This window comes from Solanum pennellii, chromosome 12 (genome assembly GCF_001406875.1).
Source record: "Solanum pennellii chromosome 12, SPENNV200".
NCBI classification, from domain to species: Eukaryota; Viridiplantae; Streptophyta; class Magnoliopsida; order Solanales; family Solanaceae; genus Solanum; species Solanum pennellii.
The window spans coordinates 59,802,041-59,828,591 of record NC_028648.1 but is presented as its reverse complement, the minus strand read 5'-3'; the positions used below and the strand labels follow the sequence as shown (position 1 = coordinate 59,828,591).

The following is a 26,551-nucleotide window of genomic DNA, read 5'->3' as shown; positions in this document are numbered from 1 at the left end:
TTGCTTTGTTGCGTAATTTTCATTTTTTATAAACCCCAACAAAACAAAAATCTTACACAAAATAACATTTATTTTACTCAATATATTTAAGATAACTCGAAACAAAACATAATAAGCACACAAAAATAAAACGATAATTTCTTATATTTATTCACATTATAATAAAATAATTATAATATAGGAACATTTTACTTGTAACTTTTCTTTTAATTTTTAAAAGATAAAAATGAAGGATATAAACGTCAATTTTAGACGATCTTTACCTTCGTGTTGTCCCAAACAACGCCCGGTCGTGTACTGAAACTCCAATAACATAATAATCACTTTTTCCACTATTCTCACATACTGTCACTGCCACGTGTACAATTTACAAAACCTAAACCAATCAAAACTGCTTATTTACAGAATTACATCACCGACAAGTAACACTAACATATCTTCTGCAAAAATATAAAATGAAGAGAGAGAAAAAAGAAGAATGATATTATAGATAGAACTTAACATTTTGGTATATTTTTCCGATGGCATAAAACGGTTCAATCTGTGTTATAGAAGCTAATACGTCGTCGTTTATTGAATCTGAATCGATTATGGTGTTCTTCTGACGACGGCGATTCCAAAAAATCTACCGGCGATCGCTTCTGATGAAGTGAACATTCTAGAATCTTCGATTTGATCGGCGTATTTTCAGTTTATTTATTTGGCTGTTATTGATTTATTGGGAAGGAGGAGGAAATAAAGGGATTCGATGAAAGGTAGTGTTGGTGGAGAAGTCGCGGAAGCTCCGGCGGGTCCACCACCGCCGCTAGAGTGGAAATTTTCACAGGTTTTTGGTGAACGTACGGCTGGTGAAGAAGTGCAGGAAGGTAATTTTATGTTAATTACAGTACTTGATTTTGATTATTGTTTAATCTGGATCCGTAGTCATTTTGGTGTTAGGGTTTGTTTATTGGATATTGATCTGTTATTTTGGTCAATTGATTGCGAATAGGATGAATCTGTTAGATTCCGATCCTGGATCTGATTGATTGATTTGCTAGTTTTTTTTTTTTATCAATCGACTGTATGAACAGTATAGAACTGAACTTTACCAAGTGTATGGAACTATAGTATGCTGTTATTTGTGAACTTTGCTTGGACAGCATCAGTTGTCAATTTTTAGTGGAGTTTCTTCATTGTTAATTTTGGTCATGTGTTGAAGCATTTTTACTCAAATGTGAATCATAAGGGTGTACGTATGGATGTGAGACTAGATTTCTATGTGCATTTGTATGAAATGTTGCTTCTACTTCTATTTTTGGCAAATTCCTTTATTGACGTGCACGAGGACATTCTATAGTTCCATCTCTTGAGCTGCTTGAGATTGAGGGGGATGTTGCACAAAAAAGGGATGCTTGCAAACCAACTTGTATTGGCTAAGGTGGGAGTTGAAGTAAGGGCCGATGGTATGACTAAGATAACTCCTTGTGAGACATTTTCCGAAACAAGAATCATTTTCAGAAGACTAACACCTTGTAGGACTTGTGAAAAGACTCAAGATTTCCATAGGGATGTAGGCTTGATTAGGGTAAGTGATTCATCATAAGCTAACTATTGGTTAAGAGAATTTGGTTTTTCTATTCTGCTGTAAATAAGATTATCCCTTTCACAAGAAGCACTTGAGATTTGTTCCAGTGGAGTGCGCTAGCATATTATATAGGCTCTCGACCCTCACACCTGTCCCCGACTGAGAACACGACCCTAGTCTACCATCGTATACCAAAGCCACTAAAGCAAATATAAAATAAACAAGAGTATACACAAAAAAAGCAGGAATCAATACTAAACTAATACAACAAGGAGCAGCGACAAGAAAGAAAACAACAAACAGTGGGCAGAACTTGAACAAAACATAGAGGCCAGCAGGCAGGATTTGAACCAGAACCAGATGGAAGAAGGCAGTAATAAAACACAAAAATTCAACAGTTTAATAGTATACAGAAGGCAGAGATTGATCACGAAAGTAGAGACCAAATGGCAGAAATTGAAGAGGAGCAGAGACCTAATGGCAGAAATTGAACTAGAAAATAGCAAGCAGAGGGCAGTCATAAGAATTGAAAGGCAGAATACAGAAGGCAGAAATTGAACACAAAAACAAATGATAAAAATTAAACAAGAAGAAACAAGAAATAGCAATCACAGGGGATGGGAGATCTTCTAAGGTCAGGAAGTAGCAATCACAGTATTCATATGGATGGAAGTTGTTCAAAAATCTACAATCTTCGGGTGGACTTGGCTAAAAATATTTAAGTGGAAGTAGTATCCAGATAGGTTATTCCATCCAGTTGGGATTAAAACTTGTTGTGTTTTTTTTTGAGTATTGTTAACAAAAACTTAGTTGTTTTACACGTACATAAAGCTTTAGACTACTGGTGTTTGTCGGGAACATAATCTTCCTAGTCTTGTTGGAGACTTGTAAATTGATATAGGGCTAGGTGCGATTTATGCTATCTAGTTTTTTGAACCCTTGGAATGCATAATACAGCATTATCTTTTAGTACTCAGTTTTATTTTACATGACGCTATTTGATTAGGTATGAAGTTTAGAAAGAAAAAAGTACCTTTAGAACCTGTATCTTAAAGATGACATAATACTTCTATGACTGTAAGAACATGTCATTAAGGGTGAAATTGGAAGTATAGAGTGAAAGAGTTAACAAATATAGACAGGTGCTATATTTTAGAGCAAACCAAAAAGAAAGATGCTATGTGGAATGAAACAAATGGAGTATTAGAATAAAAGGTGTTTGAGGAGAAGCGGAATAGACATAGAGAGGATTCATATAGCGACAACTAAGTTGCTCGGACTCCCATGTTGACATGACGTGGGTGTGGGATCTGTACCTGATCTGGTCAACCAGTTTTGGGTACTTTGACCAAATTTGAGTGAGAAATTTTGGGCAGATTCTTTAGTCACAACAAAAACTGAGGTAAAATTAAAGAAAGTGGATTACTTTGTATATATAATTTTCCATTGTCACTCCCTTCCTTTTTACCGTATTTCAGGATTCTCCTCTTGATCAACATTTTCCACATAATATCTCATCATTTAGGTTTAAAACTCTATTTTTAGATATTTGAAATTATTTTTTACCGAATACCAACACCTGTATCCATACGTGGATCCGTATCCTCAAATCATAAAATTTTGAGCATCGAGGACCCTACTCTAGATCCCCACCTGTATTGGACACCTGCACCCGAGTCCGAGCAACTTAGGCGACGGCAATTAGCTAGAATCGTTGATTGACTGCTCAACTCTAGAGCTATTTTATGGAGCCAACAAATATTCCTCGTCTCAGACATTTAATCATGAAAGTTTAAGTTCATTTAATATACTTCATATTTTTCTGAGAGGAACTTATGCTGATCTAGCGAAATCCACAATGAAAAAGAAAGAAATTGAGGATAAAACTGTGCAGCAACTCGTCATGTTGTATGACTAGTAATAAAAGGTAATTCGTGTTGCCAGAAAGTAGTTGCTGAGACTTTGGTGTCAAGGTTTTCTGTCAGATATGTAGATGTGCCTAATATATAAAACAGAATTCTTAGATCAGAATGCATTAGAAATGCAATTGATGTGCCTGATTTTGTACAGGCTTCCACAAATTGAGGAAGAACTTCTTTTAGGCTCTCACTGTATTTAGATGGTTTATGATTCCTTTCTTTGCCTGTCATGATGTGTGTGTTTGTCTTTGTAATTGCAGTTGATATCATCTCAGCAATTGAGTTTGATAAATCTGGTGACCATCTTGCCACTGGGGATCGTGGTGGTAGAGTGGTATTGTTTGAAAGAACTGATACCAAGGAGGTAGGTTTCTTCTGTTTACTTTTAGAATATTTATTTACTAAAATTGATTGTTTTGATTATCATGTTCTTTTGTGTGCACTGTGTTCTTTAGCAGGTTGGTAGTCGACGAGAGTTGGAGAGAGTGGACTATCCAGTTAGTCGGCATCCAGAGTTCCGCTACAAGACAGAATTTCAAAGCCACGAGCCTGAGGTACACACCTCTTCTCTGTTCTTTCTATCAAGATGCAACTATAGGTTAGGGTTGATTGCCACCGCCTCTATGCTATGTTCTATTCCTCATATTCTGTGCCTTCTGTCTTCTTGTTGCTTCAAATAGAAGTATAATTTCTTATACCACATCTTTCCATTCAGTTTGATTATTTGAAGAGTTTGGAGATTGAGGAGAAAATCAACAAGATCCGGTGGTGCCAAACAGCAAATGGTGCCCTTTTCCTTCTGTCTACTAATGACAAAACTATTAAGTATTGGAAGGCAAGTTATTTCTTTTACTCGCTTCTTTATTGATTCTTTGGGGGTGTATTGGCATTGTAGATGACCCATAAAAAAACGCACTGCAAATGAGTCGTAATCTTTGTTTTAGTCTTAAGATACATATTGGCTTTGTTGAGGAGTGATATTAATAGTTATACTTCAAGCTCGTAGTTTGACATGATCTCCTCTTTAAACTTTGTGGCTGTACTAGAAGTCTAGAACATTGTTGTTGTGAATGGAACGTTGACACTTGATGTGAATTTGTTTGTTGTTGGTTGGAATGCGTTTTAACAGTTTGCACGGATTGTTTGCAAAACAATTTTGTCTCATTGTTTTATGTCAGCCATGTATCAACTATTTTGTTCGTAATTTAAATGTAAAATAGTCAAGATATGATGTATATCTTAAACTATATATGTCTGAATGTGGCTATCTTATGTCACGGCTGTGTATCAATTTGCTGATTTCCTTCAAAATGTTTTTTCCTGAATATTTTAGGTCCAAGAGAAGAAAGTTAAGAAAATATCTGAAATGAATATTGACCCTTCAAAAGTTGCTGGAAATGGCAGTGTAGCCAGTTCGAGTTTATGTTCCAGCCCAAAGCAGTGTCTTGCAAATGGGGGCTGTGGAGATAAAGCTTACAGTTCTTTGAGCAATGATTTATCATTTCCGCCTGAAGGCATCCCCTCACTCCGTTTGCCCATGGTAGTTGTTCTATTAACCTATTATATATGTTTGTTTATGATGCTGATGACATGTCAAGTTTGTCAATCTATAGCCTTCCGGTAATGTGCATTTGTTCCCTTTGGTCTTTGAACTGTATCTAATCTTGCCTATCAAAAAAAATATGTTCAGTTTTATAAAATACATGTTGGGATAAAAATTTCATTGACTGCAGTTAAAGTGGATGTGTATGATCTTTTCATACTCCTGGTCATTTGAACGATATTTAGTATTATGTCGGTAAGACTGTAGCAGTGTAACTTAGTCAATAAGTTGATTTATGAGGTAGAGTGCTACAGAAAGAAACACTAGGTCATTTGTGTATATGTCTATTTATAAAGTTTGAATTAAACATACAAGCTAGCCTTTATATACATATGCCTTTGCATAACTTTTTCATGCTGCTATGTGCTTGCATGATTATTTGCCGACACCTGGGTGCTATTATCCTTGACATGTCAGGCTTGGATTATCTAAACATTCATGTCACTTGGCCTTGAATATTCTCTTTGAGGGTATTAGAAATTTCCAAATTACAATGAATGTAGCCTGCTTCATCCTCCCTAGGACAAATGCTGTTTGATAAATTTCACTTGAATCTCTTTTTAAATCTTGCATCTAAAAGCTTTGTATGTGAACTTCAGGTAACGAGCAACGAGACCAGCCTTCTTGCAAGGTGTAGAAGAGTGTATGCACATGCTCATGATTACCATATTAATTCTATATCAAATAACAGGTGAAGATCTTCATTACGATTATAATGTGCTTCACCTTCTTTTTGAGTTCTAGTCTATAAGAGCTTATGAAAATTTCTGTCCTTCTCTTCTCTATTTAGTGATGGTGAAACATTCATATCAGCCGATGATCTCCGAATAAACCTTTGGAACTTGGAAATAAGTAATCAGAGTTTCAATATTGTCGATGTCAAGCCATCAAATATGGAAGATCTTACTGGTACATTTTCATGAGTTGATTTCAACTTAGGTCACAGCCATTCCCCCACCTTTCCAACTTTTACTGCTATAAAATGCGCTCGTGCTTTTTGACTGATACTTTTGGCTTTAACTAGATATTATTTTGTTACTGCAGAGGTGATAACATCAGCAGAATTCCATCCTACACATTGTAACACATTAGCTTATAGTAGTTCAAAAGGATCAGTTCGTTTAATAGATTTGCGGCAGTCAGCATTGTGTGACTCACATTCTAAATTGTGAGTATCACATTATCTTTTGTAATTCTGTTCTGGTGGGTTTATTTCTTCTTATGTTGGCTCTAAATTGTTAGTATCACATTAACTGTACATGATAAGATCCTGGAAGATCTAGGTGTTATTTACATGGGAACACTGGAAAATGTATCAAGTTCAAAGTTTGTATTTTTAATTACTTCTTCATAGCTTTTAATAAATTGGGAATTTTGGCATTCCCTGCATGCAGGTTTGAGGAACAGGAAGCACCTGGTTCAAGATCTTTTTTCACCGAGATAATCGCTTCAATTTCAGATATAAAATTTGCGAAGGATGGAAGATACATACTTAGTCGTGACTACATGACCCTTAAGGTTGGTTTCTTTGTCTTTACTGGATCTCCATATTTCAGTTGATTGATTGGTCAGGTGCATATCAAAATTTTTTGGTACTTCGCTTTCATATTATTAAATCAGTTGAAGATATGCATCTTCGCTGTAAAAAATGCATTTGTAAAGCAGAGTTTTTTTTTTTTTTTACAAGGTATTTTTATAAATGAAACCCAGCATCTTAAAGTTACCTGTTTCAAAAAAAAAAAAAAAAAACCCAGCATCTGAGTGATTGCTGGTAATTAGAGCCAATTACAAAAAAATCTAGAGCCCTTAGTGATTATGAAGAGAAATAATAAATCAAGCATGGCCCCGACATCCTGTGTATCATATGTATCTGCTGTATCATATATATCTGCCATATCGTTCCAAAGGGAAAGCATAGAAATGCAAAGAAACTTGAGACTAATAACATTTTCCAATTCGTCTTAAAAAATTCTAGAGTCCTTTCTCTCCATATGATCCACCGGATTGTAGCAGGTATGACAATCCATACTTTCAAGTCAAGACTATATTCCAACCTTGAAGAAAAAGCTAAGACATCTCTTGGTATGGAATCCACTTGATTAATGAAGAGGAGGTCCCATAACTGAGATGTAAACTTACAGTTAAGAAAAAGATGATTGGTGTCCTCCAATTATTCTTTAAAACTATTTCTTTTACTATTTTTTCTCTTTTATCTGTTGAAATTAGGAATGGTCAAAAAATTAAGACCTGTATGCTTTGGGGGTTTCAGTTTGGGGATGTAGCTCTCTACTACCTAGACGAGCTAGGGGTAAGGTTTGCATACTCTGTACATGTGTTGAGCTATGGTCCAATGCTTCGGGTGGAACCAATTCCTAGGGCTTGGGTACATATTCACCCTGGCATGCTGATCTACGATTACTAGCTATTCCAACTTCATGTTCCTGAGTTGCAAAAAGCAATTCAAACTGAGGCAATCGTTTTGGATTCGCTCCGCCTTACAGCGTTGCTTCCCATTGTAATTGCCATTGTAGCACGTGTGTGGCCCAACCCATAAGGGTCATGCGGACTTGACGTCATCCCCATCTTCTTCCATCATATCACTGGCAATCCTTTGTGAGTGCGGCACACCTTTTTTGTTTGTTTCGGAGCCGTTCGTTTGGGCGGGTGTCCTAAAGCAACTACTTACCACACCACCGGTTGGTTTTACCTCTCTACCTCCTTGAGGCAGGGGTAAGGTTCGCATACACTCTAGTCTCTACCCTCCCTAGACCCCACTTGTGGGATTACACTGGGTATATTGTTGCAATTAGGGGTTTTTCTTTCAAAATATAGTGTTTTCTTGGTTTGAATCGGCTTCCCACAACTATATAAAATATTCATTTTCATCCTCAAGAAGGTGTCTTTGGTTCTCAAGAAGTTTGAATCAACTCAAGCACACAGATACTGTCAACCACTTGCTGCTGCAGTGCCCAGCTGCCTCAGACCTCTGGAATATGTTTTCTTGTCTTTTTGGTCTTTCCTGGGTCATGCCTTCCTCTGTTAGGGATTCTTTTGAAAGGTGGAGTTCACGGGAGGTTGACAAAGCCATCAAGAGTATGTCGATGATGATCCCTGGTGCTATCTTTTGGTGTTTATGGATAGAGAGGAACAAATAAGTTTTTGATGGAATATTATGAACTACTAGAAATCTTTTGAGGCAGATGTCTAGTTAGCCTGTTTAGTTTGTCCAAATTGACCCCTGTAAATAATTTAGAACTCTTCTTGGATTTTGCTAGCTCTATAGTTTAGAAAGAGGCTACAAATCCTTTTTCTGTGAGCTTACCTGGTCTATCCTTGTAAAGCTTGCATCTTCTTGATGCCTTTAAATGAATCTACTTACTTCATAAAATAAGTGTTGAAGAGGGTTTATAGGGAAAAAATGGAAGAAGAAAGAGATAAGTAGTTTCACATGAAACCTAAATAAGCTAACCTCCAGATCAATTCGGTTAAAGAAGATGAAGAACAATTAAAGAATATAACGGAAAAAAAGATGAGAAAAAAATAAAAGAATTGTGAAAGATATTAATTTTCAGCTAATTAACTGTTAAAAAATCCAACCTGGCATCATTTTCACCTCCCACGTGCCGTTCAGAAGTCATCACAAACTCTTTGCTATTTGTCCCTCGGGGATTTGATGTTCAAAATTTAGTTTTGGGGATAGCAGAACACCCGATAGTTTGCAAAACAATGATAGTTCATGGTTTTTTAGCCAGTAGCTCCTTATTAATCACATGCTCATGGTTAAAACCCCACACAACTTCAATCGCATATATAATGCAAATATACTCTGTGCATTTGGAGGTTTTCTTGTGTAACCTAATATAAATGAATGTCTCTGGAATTTCGAGACAGATGAACTACATCCTTGTGCATGCTTTTCTGTTCTTTCTTGTTATTTAATAAGATGACACATTATGCATATCTATGATCCTTGAGTTTACCTTTGCAAATTGTTGCATAAAGCTTAAATTCATAAAGTATCTCTGTGGTTAGGTTAGGATATTTTAAGTTTCATTGTTTTATGTATAGATTTTGGTTCATGAGGAGCAATTTTCTTTCATATAAACGATGTTAAGAATTGTGGTGATGAATAAAATAGGACTGCCTGACTTGCAAAATGTACAATTCCTACTGCTTCCATTATGAAATTGTACGTGTCACTACTAATCTATCCCTTTCCACTTGCTTTATTTCTTCCTGGTTTATTAAAGATCTCGAAACCAGCTTCATATGTCATCAGAAGATTGAATTTCTTTTATACTATAATCTTGGGTTAGTTGAGCTTTCACGAGTACATTTCACTTTTGCTTATCAATGAAAATTCAAAGAGTATTTTTGCTTTCATACTGTTGTCGTCATGACTTGAATTTACTCCAATGGTTCTTGCAAAAAATAAATTGTGATCTTATATCGATTTGTGGTCCGTTAAGAGATGGAAGGTGCAAAAAAAAATTCATATTAGTTGAGTTTTCACGAGTACCTTTTACTTTTACTTATCAATGCAAATTCAAAGAGCATTTTTTCTTTCATACTGTCGTCGTTATGACTTGAATTTACTCAAATGTTTCTTGCAAAAATGTAATCTTAATATCAATTTGTGGTCCGTGGTAAGAGATGGAGGGTGCAAAAAAAATAAAATAAAATCATACCAAGTTTGATTGCAGAGATATCTTGAAGCTGCAGTCAAATGTATTGAATGTGTTATCTAGCATGTTTCTTTCTCAAAACAAGTGAAATAGTCTCGAGTTTGATGATGATACAAGAGGGATCTGATTGTTTATTCAAATTGTTTTATGGATATAATTGGCTAGATTGGTGGAGTCATTGCACTTGAAGAATTGAGTTATGGTTTTAATCTTTATGGTTTGTCTTAACTTAGGAACTACTCCACCTGTATTTTTATTTTTCGATAAGTAAATGTGTACTGCATAAAAAGGATAGCCTTGAATAAAAGGTGTGTTTCAAACAGTAGGTTATTTTGTCTTAACAACATTTGATATTAACACTTCTGGTGTTTGCCAAACACCAAAGCAAGCTCGTTTGACTAGCATATAAGACAATCCAAACAACCTCTTAAAAGCAGTCTCTGTTGTGTGTGCACATGTGGCACACCTTCAAAGACAGACAGACACACTCACTCTCTCTCTTTGCTGGCACAACTCTTAACTTTTGAATTCCTGCTAGGTCTAGTTTTTTCCAGAATTGTGTAGACTTTAGAAGTTCATATTCTTTCCATCATTGTCATTGATATTTTTTCCCTATCTACAAACAATGTTCCTTTTGTTACTGAATAAACCTTACCTTTTCAGCTATGGGACATAAACATGGATTCAGGTCCAGTTTCAACATTCCAGGTTCATGAATATTTAAGACCAAAGGTGAATTACTCGTCACCAAAGTGTTTTGTGAACTTGGTTATTTTTTCATTTGTTGAGCTGATCAGCAAGGCATTTTGTAATTTCTGCAGCTTTGTGACTTATATGAGAATGATTCCATCTTTGATAAATTTGAGTGTTGCCTTAGTGGTGATGGTTCGCGAGTAGCAACGGGGTCTTACAGGTCTGTAGAATTGCTTTCAGCTTTGTCTTACATATTATTTCTCCACCTCTTCTTTATTTTTCAACAAATGATTACTCTCATATCAGCAATCTTTTCCGCGTATTTGGCTGTGCTGCGGGAAGCACTGAAGCAACTACCTTGGAAGCAAGCAAAAATCCTATGAGGTACCTAAGCTAAAATACTTTTGGCATGTGCATGCATTTTGATTTTGTGTTGTAATATGCCTTAGTCTGATGGCTTTGATTGTGCTCCTCCAGAAGACAAGTCCAGACTCCTTCAAGGCCATCCAGGTCCTTGGGCAGCAGTTTAACACGTGTTGTCAGGAGAGGTATGCATTTTAATACACGCTTGTTATATGCATGTATTTTAATTTGTGATGCGTAATTAATCTTTTATGCATGAACTTTTTGCCCACTGCTCTTAATATTGTCTTCTTTATGTTGTGTTCACATTGCAGGAGCTGATAATGCAGGTGTTGATGCAAATGGAAACTCATTTGATTTTACGACAAAACTGCTTCATCTGGCATGGCATCCGACGGAAAATTCCATAGCATGTGCTGCCGCAAACAGCTTGTATATGTATTACGCATAAGTCATAACAGGAGATGTAGTTTCTTGGCTAGCATTTTTGGGTTGCTTTTCGGGAAAGGCTTTCTTTCAGAGCAACTTGAGGTTCTACCATTTCTCACTTCCAGGTGCCTCAAAAAGGAGTAGGTCCATGCTTTTGATGTCAGGGTCCAGATGTACCTGAAAGGATCACCAACAGAGCGACTTACATCTTCGTGAGTGGACAGATGGCGTGGGATTCTTGCTCCCTTCTCCCTGTTTCTACTTCACCCTTTCCGAGATCTCTTATTTTGTTGGGTTGAAGTCATGAAAGAATGTCATTGTAGGTTCCTTACAAGTAATACTGTTGGATGTGCAAACTTGCCACTAGTTCTAAGCTAAATATAGCTTTACTTGGAATCTTGCTGAAAAGAGCAGCTGCTAACTTGCAATGGCGTTGAGCTTATTTTCTTGGATAGTGTTATTTTTTTTTGTAGGTTAACTTAGTGTGCTTTTTGCTATAGATTATTAACTAAAGTAATTTTTTCTTTCTGTAAAAGAAGTTCAAGAGAAACTGCATTTGTTTCTGTATTCTTTCCTTTGGTGAAGTGTGGCTGGTACAGCTAAAACTTCTGTCAACTTCAGAATCTCAGTTTTCAATTTGGATAAAAATTGCTAGTTTTACTTTGCTTCTGGACCAATGTAAGGAAACGTTTTGTGACTAATATGAAGAAACATTTGTATTCATGTAGTGTGCATATAGCTCTTGGGTTTTTTTGACTTGTCAACTACAGGCAAAGTTGGAAGTTTTTCAAGTAGGCTCATCTTTGCCCAAGTGCTGTTATTTCTGTCTGACCCGACACAAAAATAGTTAGAATTCCCATCAATGAATCTGTGTTATGAAGAACATTTGGAGAAGTACTTGGCTCTCTCCTTAAAATAGACACTTGTACATTGACCCTTCTTAGGGGAGCAAAAATCTGCATCCAAGTCCCCTTTGAACTACCGGGGGAAACAGGAACCATTTCTTATAGTTTGATGTTTGAATATTTTTTTGATCAATTTGATTTTGGTAACGTGGACTTCTAATAAGAGGCCATGTGGAAAAAAAAATAATAACAATAGCATACCCAATGAAATCTCACAAGTGGGGTATGACGGGTAGAGTTTACTCAAACCTCGTTGAAGTAGAGAGACTATTTCTGAAAGACTTTCAACTCACATGCAGAAAAATATTACGATAATGGAGACAGAATAAACAACTGATGATGTTGGATATAAAAAGCAAGAGATATAATATTATAACTAGTATAAAACAAGGCAATGCAAACCATATATCCTCCTTATTTAGAAGTGATACTTTCATGAGGACTAACACAACAAAAAATTGTACAAAAAGCATTCTAAATGGTACTATAAAATTGATACTTTCTCCCCTCCACAGAAACACGTGGCAATACCACCATTCTTCAGGAAAACACTTGCCAACAGAAGTGTTAAGCAAGTGTACTACAAAATTGTAGAAAAATAGTTCTGTTCCCCTTTGCTTCACAATTATTGTACTAAAATGTCGCCAAAATTTGATCAGTCGGAGTTATCGTCAAAGTGAGCAAAGGCGAGTCTTTCTTTTTCTTTTATTTTCATACAAACAAGAATATAAAGTCTTCTACAAACGTACTTATGTTGAATTTTGATGTAATTAAAGTGTTTGATAATTTGCCTAAAGTAAGTAAGCAAGTTTCTCTCTTCTTCTTTTTTAACACAGGAGTTCTCTACCTGCTTATCATCACCATTTCAGGAGGTGTATTTATTACTATCGAACAATAATAGTAAGTAATATGTCGTTATGTTGGAGAATTGCTTTTGAACAATTTTCATTTCGTTTCACATTATTTTGATTTTCAATATGCATGTAGTTTAAAAATCAAAATATTGTGGGCAAATAGAGTACTTTCACTCTTTCAAGCCTATAAATTTAAAGACATAAGCATAAAAATATGCAAATAAATAACAAAGTCTGCGGGAGGGCTAGCTTCCTCCTCCCCACTTTCAGTTCAATAGTATTATTAAGTAGTCCTGTGTTGTCTTATTTTTAATGTATATTACTATTAGTTACTTGCTTGCTTCATCTCTTTCTAATTTGCTGGCATATTTTCTTCAGGAACTCTTCTTTTGAGTCAAGGGTCTAAAGGAAACGACATCTAAACCATCATAAAGATAGGAATAATGTCTGCATACATCTTGCCCTCTCCATAGTCCACTTGCGAAATTACAATAGATATATTCGTTGTATTTATCACATTTCTTCATGTGTAGACTGCCATCGAATAATGCAGCAATAAATCGGCTTTGAACCCATCATATAGCAGACTCCAAAACTCTAACATGGCTTTCTTTCAAAGTGTGGTCATAAAGGAAGGGAAAAAATGAAAAGACAACAGAGAATGGGAGGAAGATAAGTCAATTATCCTTGGGAAAATTCCAAACAAAAAGCAGGATATTCCCTACAATTGAAAAACATGAAGCAGGACAAAGAAGAAAATAAGAAATATATGCATAAGTCGACAGTTGGAAAACTGTTATCGAATCATCATCACATCTACTCAAGGTTTGGAATAGAGAATCAAGCTAAATTACTAAGGAATCATCATATTTTGGCTTGTATTTTCAGTATTAGATTGCATGCTAACTTATGTTCTTTAGCTATGCAATTTTTTTCGTTGTTTTCAACTTTTATCAAATAAGTATTCATATAGCATGAGACATTTTATAAATATTTCTTTTCAAATGATTCATGTAAAGTCCTAAAGATCCTCTTTGTTGCATCTAACATTTGTTTGTATGAATTTGTAATGAAGATAACTAGAAAAACTAATTTTTTTTTTGATTTATATCATTCTATTTTTTGTTTTGGGACAAATTTTATTTATATAATGTATATTATCATTTTTCGGTTACAAGCTATCGCTAAAAGAAAACTAAGAAGTTCAAATGGATGACATAAAAAGGGGTGCTAAGTATGCATTTCTTTGTTTGAATTTGAAACTGTATACTCATTTTCCCCAACTGTTTGAATGATTTATTAATTTTCAGTTAATTGCAGAAGCATTCATTAATTGCAAAAGCTAGAAAAGTGTATTCCTCTGACACTCCACTCGACAAATGACCTCATCGACTTTAGGTAATATTATGCTCTCCTCTTTTTCGTCACACAATGTAATAATTTCTTTCATGTAATAATGTCATACTTATATTTCTGATCTTGAGTGTCACAATGCCTATATTTCTGATCTTGAGTATCACAAATAAAAACTCATGTTAATATAGTTTTGTCCTACTATTGATGACCGTGACTGATTGATAACTTCCTAAAACTAAAATTGAAGCGAATATGAATAATTTGATCTATGATTAGGCATTGAATGCTCAAAATGTTCTCAAAAATGAAAGAGTGAAGTTCTTCATGGAGTATACATCCATAAACATTTTTATTGCAGTGCAGTGGACATCCATACTTCTATCTATTAATCAAGCATGTCCCTCGCAAATAGAAGATAATTTTGATTGTCAGGATAAACGATGAGTGGATATTTCAATGTTGGTTAAACATATAGAAGAGTTTCATTACGGCAAGAGAATATATGTCTTACTATTTTTAGGTAGGTTTGCAAATATTCATATCTTGCTTATGGAGAAACTTTATAGGAAAATGAGAAATTTATTCATCCTTATTTCATGTGTTCATCTTCTGAAGATGGACAATCACCTTTAATATAATAGGGAGTCAACTACTCAAATATTATACTTCGTATTTTCGGAGGATTCAAGTGTTTTTTTTTTACTTTTTATGTTTTTCTGGTAATGCAAAGATGGATTGATGAGTTCCATTTGAAATGATTTCTTTCTTATCGTTCATTAATAAATTTCAGTTAAACAAATGTATGCTCTAAATAAAATCATCCTGCTCTTCTGCACTTCCACTTCCTTGTCTGAGGTAACTTATTCTCTCCAAGAGCACTGAAATCACATTCCTAATTTGGGATGAATGAGTAATATCCATTATGGAGTGTCCTCAACGGGAATAATTAAATCTTACACGCTTTCTCTTAATAACATAGTTGAGTCATTAGATCTTCAAGATCTCTCCGTCATAGCTTAGTTGATTCATAACTCTCCTTTACAATTTCTGAAACTTATCTCTCATATGAAAGCTTTTAGCATACTGTGATCATTCTGTTTGTTTACTTTCTTCCCAAAGGTAACATGAAGTTCCTACTACGTTGTTTCTAGAATGAAAAAACTGATTACATACTATACATCACATTACACCTAAAACTCATAAAGAAATATACATTAAGAGCATCTATATGGCGTGCTTGAAGATATTAAACAATTAATACATATTTTGGGTGCTATATCTTATAATAGTTGACTATAATAATTTGTAGATACAATATTCTTTTATCTAACAAATGATGTATGCAAAATTGGCTGATGTGAAAAAAATAAACTCAATGTATTTTCATTTTGATAACATGTTGGTACTGTGCCTTTTGGTTATTTCCAACATTTAACAATTCACGATTTCTGATATCTCCACTTCACTGATGTGAAAGATGTTACCTTGACTATATTAAGTGACTTGACTTATTTTGTAGAAAATGGTAATTTGAGATGAATAATACGTACTGTTTTGCAAGAGTAGATGGTGATTTACCGACTAGCTAGATGTACTATAGTTTGGGACTTGTATTAGTTATAGAAGGCGTATGTAATTGTTGAACTATTATAAATTTGTGTAATTATTACTAAAGTTGAAGCACTTCAAACACCTATTTATGGATGTTCGAAAAATGTTTTTTCCCTTCTTATTCTTACTTCTCTGTTTTTTTCTTTGTCAAGTTCACATATTTTACTGTCACAATCTATCGGGTACTTTATTTTCAGCTCTTTTATTGTGCATTTTTTGTATTTTTGAGTAGTTTATTGTAGAATTTTGTACTTTTATGCTCTTAATTTCTTCTTAGTGTACTTTTTACACACATCCCTATCCACTTATTTTAGACCAATTATATGTCGGGTAAAGTTTTTTAGCAATTAACTTTGTTGAACATGAATGTCTTCATTACAAGTATTTCTCAACAAATTTCTACGTCATTCAACTAAATTTTTTTTTTTTTGTTTATCTCCGGGCATTCACTACTTTGAAATATAAAATATTAGGCCAGTGCATATATATGTGTGTGTGTGTATGTGTATATTAATATATGTGTATATATATATATATGTGTGTGTGTGTGTGTGTGTGTATAGATATATGTGTATATATGTAGATATATATATATATATATGTAGATATATATATATATATACAAGAAACCATATCAACTGCAAGGTGCTCTATACTATCACCAATTTTTTTTAGTTGAATCATGGGGGCTTTTATTTTTTGGAAAAGATAAATACAACAAACTCATTTGGGCCTATTACCCCTCTATACTATCACCGAGCCAAATATTTTGAATAGGACAGTACTAGGAGTGACAAACGAGCGAGTTGAGTCGAATATGAGTTGATCAAAAGATGAGTTAAATAAAAATGGATAAGTTATCCGAGTTGACTCATATTCTAAATTGATAAAACGAGTTTACCCAATGGACAATATGGATAACCATATTACCCATATTATATTAGAGATGTTAAATGCTTTAAAAAGAAAGAAAAAATTTATCAATTAACTCCACATGTACCAGCTCCCCCCCTCCCCAAACCACCTCCCAAGAAAATGTGAAAAAAAAATCCACCCCCCATCCTAAAAAATTAACAATTTTTTTTAAAAAAAAATCAATACTTCTTTTTTTAAAAAAATTACCATCCACCCCCTGACCCCTACCGCCCACCCCACACCCACTCCCCCCTACCAGCCCGCACACACCATCGAAAAAAAATATTAATTTTTTAAAAAAGTTCATTAAATTTTTTTAAAATAATTTCATTAAACTTTTTTTTTAAAATTACCACACACCCCTACACCTACCCCTACCATCCCCCCAAACACCCCATCCCAAAAAAATATTAACAATTTTTTAATTTTTTTTTAAAAACTATCCCAATTTAAATGTAAAAAAATGTTACATGTTTTTTTATAGATTTTTTTTAAAAGAAAAAAACTTTCTTACAAACAAACCTTTTATCACTTTTTTTGTTTGCTTTTACCCATTTAACTATCCATTTTAAATGGATAATATGGGTATTACTCGATTTTTTATCCATTTTCAGATGAGTTGAATACCCAATTCATTTAATATGGATAATATGTGTTAGTGAAAAAACTTACAAGATAATAAAATTGCAAGATTACAATTGAAAAATAAAATGAAGAAAGTAATCTCTTCAGGCTGAGGCGCGGATATCTCGCTCTCTTTAAGGAGATTCAAGCCCACTGCAGCAAATGTTTTCACCGGTCCAGCAGTAGTCCTCTTTGACTTGTCCCCTCCAGGATACAACAGCCTTCACAAAGTATAACTCAACAACTCTGGACAAGAGTTGAGTCCAAAGCTCCAAAAAAGAACACCTCCCTTCAACTAATAAGAACTCTCTTTTAGACTAACTCTTTCACTCTTTGTTTTCTCTTATGAATTGTGTGTCTCTAAAATCAAATGAAGACTACCACTATTTATACTACAAGAAGTCTTCCTAGCAATGAATAGGAAGATAATGGAGGTAGTAAATAGTGAAGATAATGGCCTTAGGAGTTACATAGGTTACAATGGGAGTTACATAGGTTACATAAGTTACAATGGGAGTTACATATGTTACATAGGTTACAAAGGGAGTTACATATGTTACATAGGTTACAAAGGGAGTAATGGAGGAATTAAGAATGAAATACATTGATGGATAACCAATGCTAATGGATGATGTAGAAGTCATCCATTCCAATGTTCATTCTTATAACTCCAAAATAAAGCAATTTAATATGTTAAATATTAATATTAAAATGCTAATAACCTAACAGTCCCCCACTCATTTTAATATTTAGATAAGAGAGTATATCAGTTGAAGGAAGACTACTATGCATAATGAAGGTGTGCTCTGCATTGAACCTCCACTTAGTGAAACAGTAACTTTTACTCCAGAGTCGTAGTGGTCTCAGACTTGAACTATGACTGCTTAAGGGAAATAAAATATCACTGCTCACACATAATAATCAAGGTGTTGACATGAGCTTTAACAGCCAGCACGTTATGGCCATGTGCTATCCCGGTTTCATGAGTGCATTTGAGAATAAGCCCCATTCTCATAGGAAGCGACCTACTTCCACACATCACATAGGTGAAATCTGTCGAGAGTGCTCCTGTAAGATTAACACTCCACCCATACGGGCTACAGATATTCATTAAGAGTTTTATCAACTCAACCTTCACAAACTACAGGAAATAATGCACTCACATCATAGGGAGGGGAAAAAAAAGTGCATTTTTCACAACAAGTCATCATATGATTAGTTTTTCCCTTTGAACCTGGTTATAGGATCTCTAGTCCCCAGGTTGGGTTTCCTCATATATGACTCAAGGATTTGTAGGCTTCAATCCCATCCCCCTCGATGTGCTCCAGACCTTTTCTCTTGTTAAGGCCTTCGTAAGAGGATCTGCAAGATTATCACAAGATTTGACATAATCAACATTAATGGTACCATTTGTCAAATACGATCTTACATTACTGTGTTTCCTCCTTATAGGTCTGGATTTACCGTTGTAATAACGGTTTTGAACTCTACCAATTGCAGCGGTGCTATCACAATGAATTAAAATAGGAGGAATTGGTTTTTCAAAATAAGGAATTTGAAACAATAAATCTCTTAACCAATTCGCTTCCTCACTAGCTGAAGCTAAAGCAATTAGTTCAGCCTCCATGGTAGAGTTAGCAATTATAGTTTGCTTTTTTGATCTCCAACAAACAGCACCACCACCTAAAGTAAAGACATAACCAGTGGTAGAACAGGAATCACCTGACAAAGTGTTCCAATCCGCATCACAAAAGCCTTCAAGTACAGCAGGATATTTTTTATAGAACAAACCACAATTTTTCGTTCCAATTAAATATCTCATAACTCTTGTTATAGCATGCCAATGTTCATTACCTGGCTTGCTTGTAAACCTGCCAAGTACTCCTACTGCATATGCAATATCAGGCCTAGTGCAATCAGTCACATATCTCAAACTTCCGATTATACTAGCATATTCCTTTTGATTTATTACATCATTTTCACTTTCAACAGGAAATAAGTGAACACTTGAATCAAAAGGAGTAGCAACATGCTTGCAATCATGAAAGTTATATTTTTTCAAAATTTTCTCAACATAATGTGACTGGTCAAGGAAAATCCCCTCACATGTTCTTGTTATTTTTATTCCAAGAATAAAATTTGCCTCACCAAGATCTTTCATATCAAAATGGCTTCTAAGAACATTTTTAGCTTCATCAATAACATTCATGTTAGAGCCAAAGATCAACAAATCATCAACATATAGGCAAATGATCACATGTGAATTATTCCAAGACTTATGATATATGCACTTATCACACTCATTTGTTTTAAAATCATTTTCAATCATGCAGGAATCAAACTTTTCATGCCATTGCTTTGGTGCCTGTTTCAAGCCATATAGGGATTTAGTAAGTTTACATACTTTGCTTTCTTGGCCTGCTTCAACAAAACACTCGGGTTGGTCCATATAAATTTCTTCATTTAGGTCTCCATTTAGAAAAGCAGTTTTTACATCCATTTGATGAATTTGCAAATCAAAAATTGCAGCCATAGCAACTAAAAGTCTAATGGATGTAATTCTTGTTACCGGAGAAAAAGTATCAAAAAATTCTAGGCCTTCTAGTTGTTTAAAACCTTTTGCAACTAGCCTAGCCTTGTATTTATCAATAGAACCATCCGGTTTCAACTTTTTCCTTAAGACCCATTTGCAACCAATTGTTTTACAACCCGGTGGTAAATCAACTAACTTCCAAGTTTTATTAGAAATTAGAGATTCCATTTCATCATTTACAGCCTCTTTCCAAAAAATAGAATCATGTGAAGATAATGCTTCTTTCAAAGTTAGAGGGTCATTTTCAACATTAAACACATAAAAATCAGGACCAAAATCTTTTTCTACTCTAGCTCTTTTACTTCTTCTTAACTCAAAATCAACAACTTCTTTATTTTTCAAAGTTGAAGTAGAAGAACTAGGTAGTGACAAAATATTTTGTTCAATCCTTTGACCCCCACTATTTTTAGTATCAAAAGGAAATTTATTTTCATGAAAAATAGCATCACCAGATTCTATTACAATATTATCTTCAAGATTAAAAAATCTATAGGCTGTACTATTTGAAGCATAACCAAGAAAAGCACAAGTAGTAACTTTCTTACCCAACTTTGTAATCTTGGGATCCATTAGCCTCACAAAGGCTAGACAACCCCAAACTCTTAGATATCCCAAACTTGGCTTGTAACCTTTCCACAATTCAAAAGGTGTCAATTTAGACTTTTTATGAGGCACACGATTCAACACATAACAAGCAGTTAAGATAGCTTCACCCCAAAAATTTAAAGGTGCATGTGACTCAATAAGCATGACATTAGTCAATTCAACCAAAGTTCTATTTTTCCTTTCTGCTACTCCATTAGACGAAGGAGAGTAAGGAGGAGTAGTTTCATGAATTATTCCTAATGATCTAACAAAAGAATTAAACTCATTTGATTCATATTCACGGCCTCTATCACTTCTAATTCTTTTTATTTTTCTTCCAAACTGATTTTCAACCTCATTGAGATAAGTTTTGAAATTTTCAAAAGCATCACTTTTATTTTTCATCAAGTAAACATATGTAAACTTAGAAAAATCATCAATGAAAGTGATAAAATATCTATTACCTCCACGAGTTAGAATTCCACCAAGTTCACAAATATCAGTATGAACTAATTCTAACAAATCAGTTTTTCTTTCAACTTGAAAATGAGGCCTTTTAGTGATCTTGGCTTTACTACAAGCCTCACACTTTTCAAAATTCTTTTTAACCATTGGGATTAATCCTAAACTACTCATGATTCCAACATAACGATCATTAATATGACACAAACGAGCATGCCAAAAATTAGTAGAAGAAAGCATATAAACAGAAGTAGAAGTTTTATTCATTTCAACATTCAACTTAAACATCCCATCACATGCATACCCCTTCCCCACAAAAATACCTTTCTTCACTATTACATATTGATCAGATTCAATAATCTGTTTAAAGCCTGCTTTATTAAGAAGAAAACTAGACATCAAATTTTTTCTCATAGAAGGAGTATAAAGTACATCTTTCAATGTTAATATCCTTCCAGAAGTAAAACACAATTCAACATCTCCCTTTCCAAGCACTTGAGTAGTGTGAGCATCACCAAGCATGATGGTTTTGGGCTCCTCAAAATGAGTATATTTTTTAAACCAGTCTTTGTCATAACAGACATGACGGTTTGCACCAGAATCAGCCCACCATCCATCAACATTCTCAACCATGTTTATGTCGGTAATCACCGCCACAAAAGGTTCTTCGGTAACGTTTGCCTGAGGGTTAGGACCACGTTTCCGGAATCTGCAAAATCGAGCAATATGCCCACTCTTGCCACAAACAAAGCATGGTCCCTTTTCTTGAACTTGTTGATTTTGTGCTTGGTGATTTTCACCATTATTTTTCTTGGGAGGTCTACCATTATTTTTCTTGAATTTTTTCTTCTTAGGCTTTAAAGAAGTATTTTTGTGAGTTTCAGGAGTAGCATTATTCGAAGTAATTAAATTTACCTTCGATGTGATGTTGTTCTCTTCTGTTTGTAAAAGTGCATCTTGGCCCCTTGCTTCTTCTTCCATGCGGTTTTTCATTATCAAGCTTTCAAGAGAGGTTTCCTTTTGTTTATGGCGCATAGTTTTTTGAAATTCCTTCCAAGAAGGTGGAAGTTTATCCACTATGCCACAAACAATAAGGTTATCTCCAATTTTAACCTCTTCGGACCTAAGCTCTCCAACAATCATGATGAAGTCTTGAGCTTGATCTACCACTGATTTGTTGTCCACCATTTGGAAACGAAAAAATCTACTAGCTGCATATTTTTTCGCTCCAGCCTCTTCGGTATCATACTTACTCTGCAATGCCTTCCAAATTTTCTTTGCACTAGAGTAAGTTCTATCATAATAATCATAAAAATTATCAGATAGACAATTAAGAAGATAATACCGACACTTATAGGAATCACCATCGTACTTTTCCACTTTCTCTAGATGAGAAATAGTTTCATCATCATTCATAGTGGTGATGTCTTCTTTATTTGGATTCTTCTCAGTTAATACATAAGAAACATTGAGAAGACTTAAATAAAAAAGTACTTTACCCTTCCATCTCTTGAAATGGTTACCATTGAATCGAAATGGCTTGTTAAGATCTCCCATCTTGACATCCGCGGTTTTTTCAATTGTAGCCATCTTTGAATCTCCTTAAAATTGTTAGTGAAAAAACTTACAAGATAATAAAATTGCAAGATTACAATTGAAAAATAAAATGAAGAAAGTAATCTCTTCAGGCTGAGGCGCGGATATCTCGCTCTCTTTATTCAAGCCCACTGCAGCAAATGTTTTCACCGGTCCAGCAGTAGTCCTCTTTGACTTGTCCCCTCCAGGATACAACAGCCTTCACAAAGTATAACTCAACAACTCTGGACAAGAGTTGAGTCCAAAGCTCCAAAAAAGAACACCTCCCTTCAACTAATAATAACTCTCTTTTAGACTAACTCTTTCACTCTTTGTTTTCTCTTATGAATTGTGTGTCTCTGAAACCAAATGAAGACTACCACTATTTATACTACAAGAAGTCTTCCTAGCAATGAATAGGAAGATAATGGAGGTAGTAAATAGTGAAGATAATGGCCTTAGGAGTTACATAGGTTACAAAGGGAGTTACATATGTTACATAGGTTACGAAGGGAGTAATGGAGGAATTAAGAATGAAATACATTGATGGATAACCAATGCTAATGGATGATGTAGAAGTCATCCATTCGAATGTTCATTCTTATAACTCCAAAATAAAGCAATTTAATATGTTAAATATTAATATTAAAATGCTAATAACCTAACAATATGAATGGATACCCATATTAGTTTACCCATTTTGCCGCGACAGTACTAAGGCAACTCATTAACTATATACAACCTTTATTCGCAATCTCCATTCCCTCCTATAAAAGTTCATGTCCTCGATGACCTAAAAATGAATCATATTCTGTCTAATCACCTCTTTTCCATACATAGCCTACCTATGCCTCTCCTTGACCCCACTATATCCAACATGTCATGTGGAAAATATGATTTTGCAAAACTACAAAATTTGACCGTTAAAAAATAGAGTAAATTTTAAGTTTAGCAAATATAAAAATCATATTTATATGTGATTGAATCGAAATAAAATATTTGTTATATCAAAATCTCTCTTTCTCTCGCTTTATACAACACAAATTATACATTGTGATTTGTGTAATCTTGTTTGTATAAAGTGAGATAGAGAGAAAAACAAAAGAAAACTGGGCATGAGAAGATCTGTATTTGTATAATTATAAGTGTATATGACGAAAATGTATGTATTTGTATTTGTATATACAATTTTCTCTCGCTTTATACAAACACAAAATCATTTTATACATTTGTATTTGTATAAAGTGAGAGGGGAGAGGGAGAGGCTGGCAGCAAGAAATGGACAATGGCGAGCGAGAAACTCAGGGAGAGAGGCGAATGACAATTGTTTGCTACGGGTTACAATTAAATCAAACTGTGGTTATAATATTTAATTTGAATTAATAGTTTGCTATTTTGTATAATTTTTCCTAAAAAATAATGACACAAATGAGCCATTTCTGTAACGACAATGATATGATTGAGCACAACTAGTAACAAACGTCATAAATGAGTCTTTTCTCAAAGTTTGATAATATAGTTGAGCTTCTCCCTACTTTTTATGTCTTTTTCTTTTTCCATTCTTTTTAGCAAAAAGCAGAATATATATACTATACATAATTGAAATATGATGTCAATCTAATGCATTCCTGCATTTGTTTATTTTCTGGTTTCATTGAACAACTATAACTTCTATTTTATTTGTCGTGTATACTCCAATATGTTGATATTGATCAAATATGTTAATCCTTCATTAGTTTTTACTTTCTCTTCAATTTTTGTGTAACTCACTGCACACTTCAATTAGGATTCTTAAAAATTCAGACCAATATACATTTTGGAAAATTCATCATGTATGCGATAAAACTCGAATCTTTTTAAAAGTTGGATTGATATTTTTAATAGTAGAAACTTCATGAGTTTTTTTTGTGAATTCATCCGTCCAGAAGGTGAACCTCAGACCTTTTCTGGAATTAGATTGAAATTTCTAGCAGATTTAAAGATATGAATATTTAAAGATTGGGTGTGTGTGAATATTTGAAGATATGCATATTTAAAAAATTGAAGGTATGAATATTTAAAGACTACATTAAATTTTGTATCAAAACCGTTTATATATAAACGACTGTTGTAATACAATTTGACTTCAATATTATATATGGTTATAAATTTTATAGTTAGCTATTACAGAAAATATATCATACATTTCTAATAACATAAATTAACTTAAATAGTATTAGAATATTTAAAGTACATAATACAAGTAGACCACATTTTAAATACATATTACATACATCACATATTTTATCAGTGATCCTATCCAAAACAATTTCCAAGTCATATATTGTAATGACATAAAGGTCATTTTTGGAATTTTCCAGAAAATAATCATTTTACTTCTCCTGATAGTTACATCGAGTCACATTTGATCAATTTTTGAGGTTAAATTTGAAATCGAATCGTAAAGTTGAAATTTTTGAAATTTTTGAAAGCTTTTAAGTTGAAATGGTTGACTTTAGTCAACATTTGGATTTTTGAGTCTCGAAATAGAATTTTGCCAGTTTCATCAGCTTTGAAACACGATTTTTTTTGCATTAGTAAGACTATTGGCACAGGTCCTCAGATATTTTGAAAATTTTTGGACGAGTTTTTTTTTTGTGTTTTGGAAGTTGAAAGCATGATATAGTTGACCAAAATGAACATTTGATGAAGCAAGCTCAAAATAGAATTTTTAAAATAACCATTAGCTCTGGAATATGATTTTTTATCTAGATGTACTTTTGGTTTGGGTGCCATGATTTTTGGTTTGGTATTGAGCTATTAGACGAGATGTGGAAAAGTTGAGGTTAAAGTTTAATTTAGTCAATGTTTGAGGTTAGAAAGGTCATTTTCAAGTTTTGACGATTTCATTAGCTTCAGATGGTGATATTTGGTTTAGATGAAGGTTTCGTTCAATTTCTGAAGCTTTTAGATGAGTATCATGTCCTTGATTGAAAATTTGGAGATTCTTAAGTTAAAGCTGACTTTAGCCAACATCGGGTTGAGGTGACCTTGTTTGGATACTTTTATAATTTCATTGAGTCTGAAATATTATTTCTAAGCTAGTAACATATTTGGTTTGTGTTCAAAAGGTTTTGAATTAGCCTTGGGTGCTTTAGTGTTGTTTCAACAATTTGTACTAACTAAAAGGTTCATTATTAGTTTTAAAGATAAAAAATTATTTCAAAACTTCTGAAAGTTCGAGCATGAATTATAGGACTGATCTGTACAGTTTGATGTATTTTTGATAATACGAGATTGAGCGTTTATCACAAAATATGAAATAAATATTTACCGAGTAGAAATGAAACTTGATCAAGCAAATGAGTATGAAATTGAGTTTCAATTGAACGAGTGAGTAGGTCCAAATCATTATTTAAGAATTTTTAAAAAAGAATTGGGTCATTTCACTATGGTATGAGGAAGTTACAACTCCTTTAGTGGAAATTAAAGTTGATGGTTTCGGATGTAAATACCATTGTTTAGGTATTTAAAATTTCAGACCGTGTTCATTTGGTATTTTGAGCATATTGAGAGTGCTAGAGCTCGAAGTGGAGTGATCCTTGCGACATTGTTCTTGATTTAATATAGGGGTTAGTATCCAATCCTCATTTCTACATTCCCTCATGATTTCTTTATATGATTTTCATTCCTTATCCGTGAATTTCTTGGGGGAAATTTAGGATTTTATTAATTTGAATTCAGTTTTTGATGAAAAATGTATATTTAGGATTTCTTATATTATGGGTAAACTGATTTTGACATAACCTTGTTGATTCATCAGTTATATTATA

The 26,551-nt window shown here is 34.0% G+C and overlaps 1 protein-coding gene across 3 annotated transcripts; it reads left to right on the top strand.

Moving 5' to 3' along the window:
• Window positions 1–473: 473 nt before the first annotated feature.
• LOC107007484 (serine/threonine protein phosphatase 2A 55 kDa regulatory subunit B beta isoform-like) lies at window positions 474–11,982 on the top strand. 3 transcript variants are annotated; one of them, XM_015206120.2, is made up of 14 exons: window positions 474–866; window positions 3,747–3,850; window positions 3,942–4,040; window positions 4,202–4,321; window positions 4,820–5,026; window positions 5,689–5,780; window positions 5,880–5,998; window positions 6,134–6,257; window positions 6,484–6,607; window positions 10,438–10,506; window positions 10,596–10,687; window positions 10,774–10,851; window positions 10,948–11,015; window positions 11,145–11,982. In XM_015206120.2, exons 1-14 carry the CDS (start codon window positions 749–751, stop codon window positions 11,279–11,281), a joined length of 1,551 nt encoding a protein of 516 aa, XP_015061606.1. In that variant the 5' UTR covers window positions 474–748; the 3' UTR covers window positions 11,282–11,982. The 3 variants fall into 3 exon arrangements, with proteins under 3 accessions (XP_015061606.1, XP_015061605.1, XP_015061604.1); XM_015206119.2 differs by having other exon boundaries at window positions 475–866; window positions 3,945–4,040; window positions 10,945–11,015; XM_015206118.2 differs by having other exon boundaries at window positions 475–866; window positions 10,945–11,015.
• The last annotated feature ends 14,569 nt before the right edge of the window (window positions 11,983–26,551 follow it).

Excerpts from the sequence above, each read along its gene's own strand:
- LOC107007484 (XM_015206118.2), top strand. The coding sequence starts at position 749 with ATGAAAGGTAGTGTTGGTGGAGAAGTCGCGGAAGCTCCGGCGGGTCCA. Across the intron at positions 10,688-10,773 it reads GTAGCAACGGGGTCTTACAG|CAATCTTTTCCGCGTATTTG; the intron begins GTCTGTAGAATT and ends CTCTCATATCAG. Across the intron at positions 10,852-10,944 it reads GCAAGCAAAAATCCTATGAG|AAGACAAGTCCAGACTCCTT; the intron begins GTACCTAAGCTA and ends GTGCTCCTCCAG.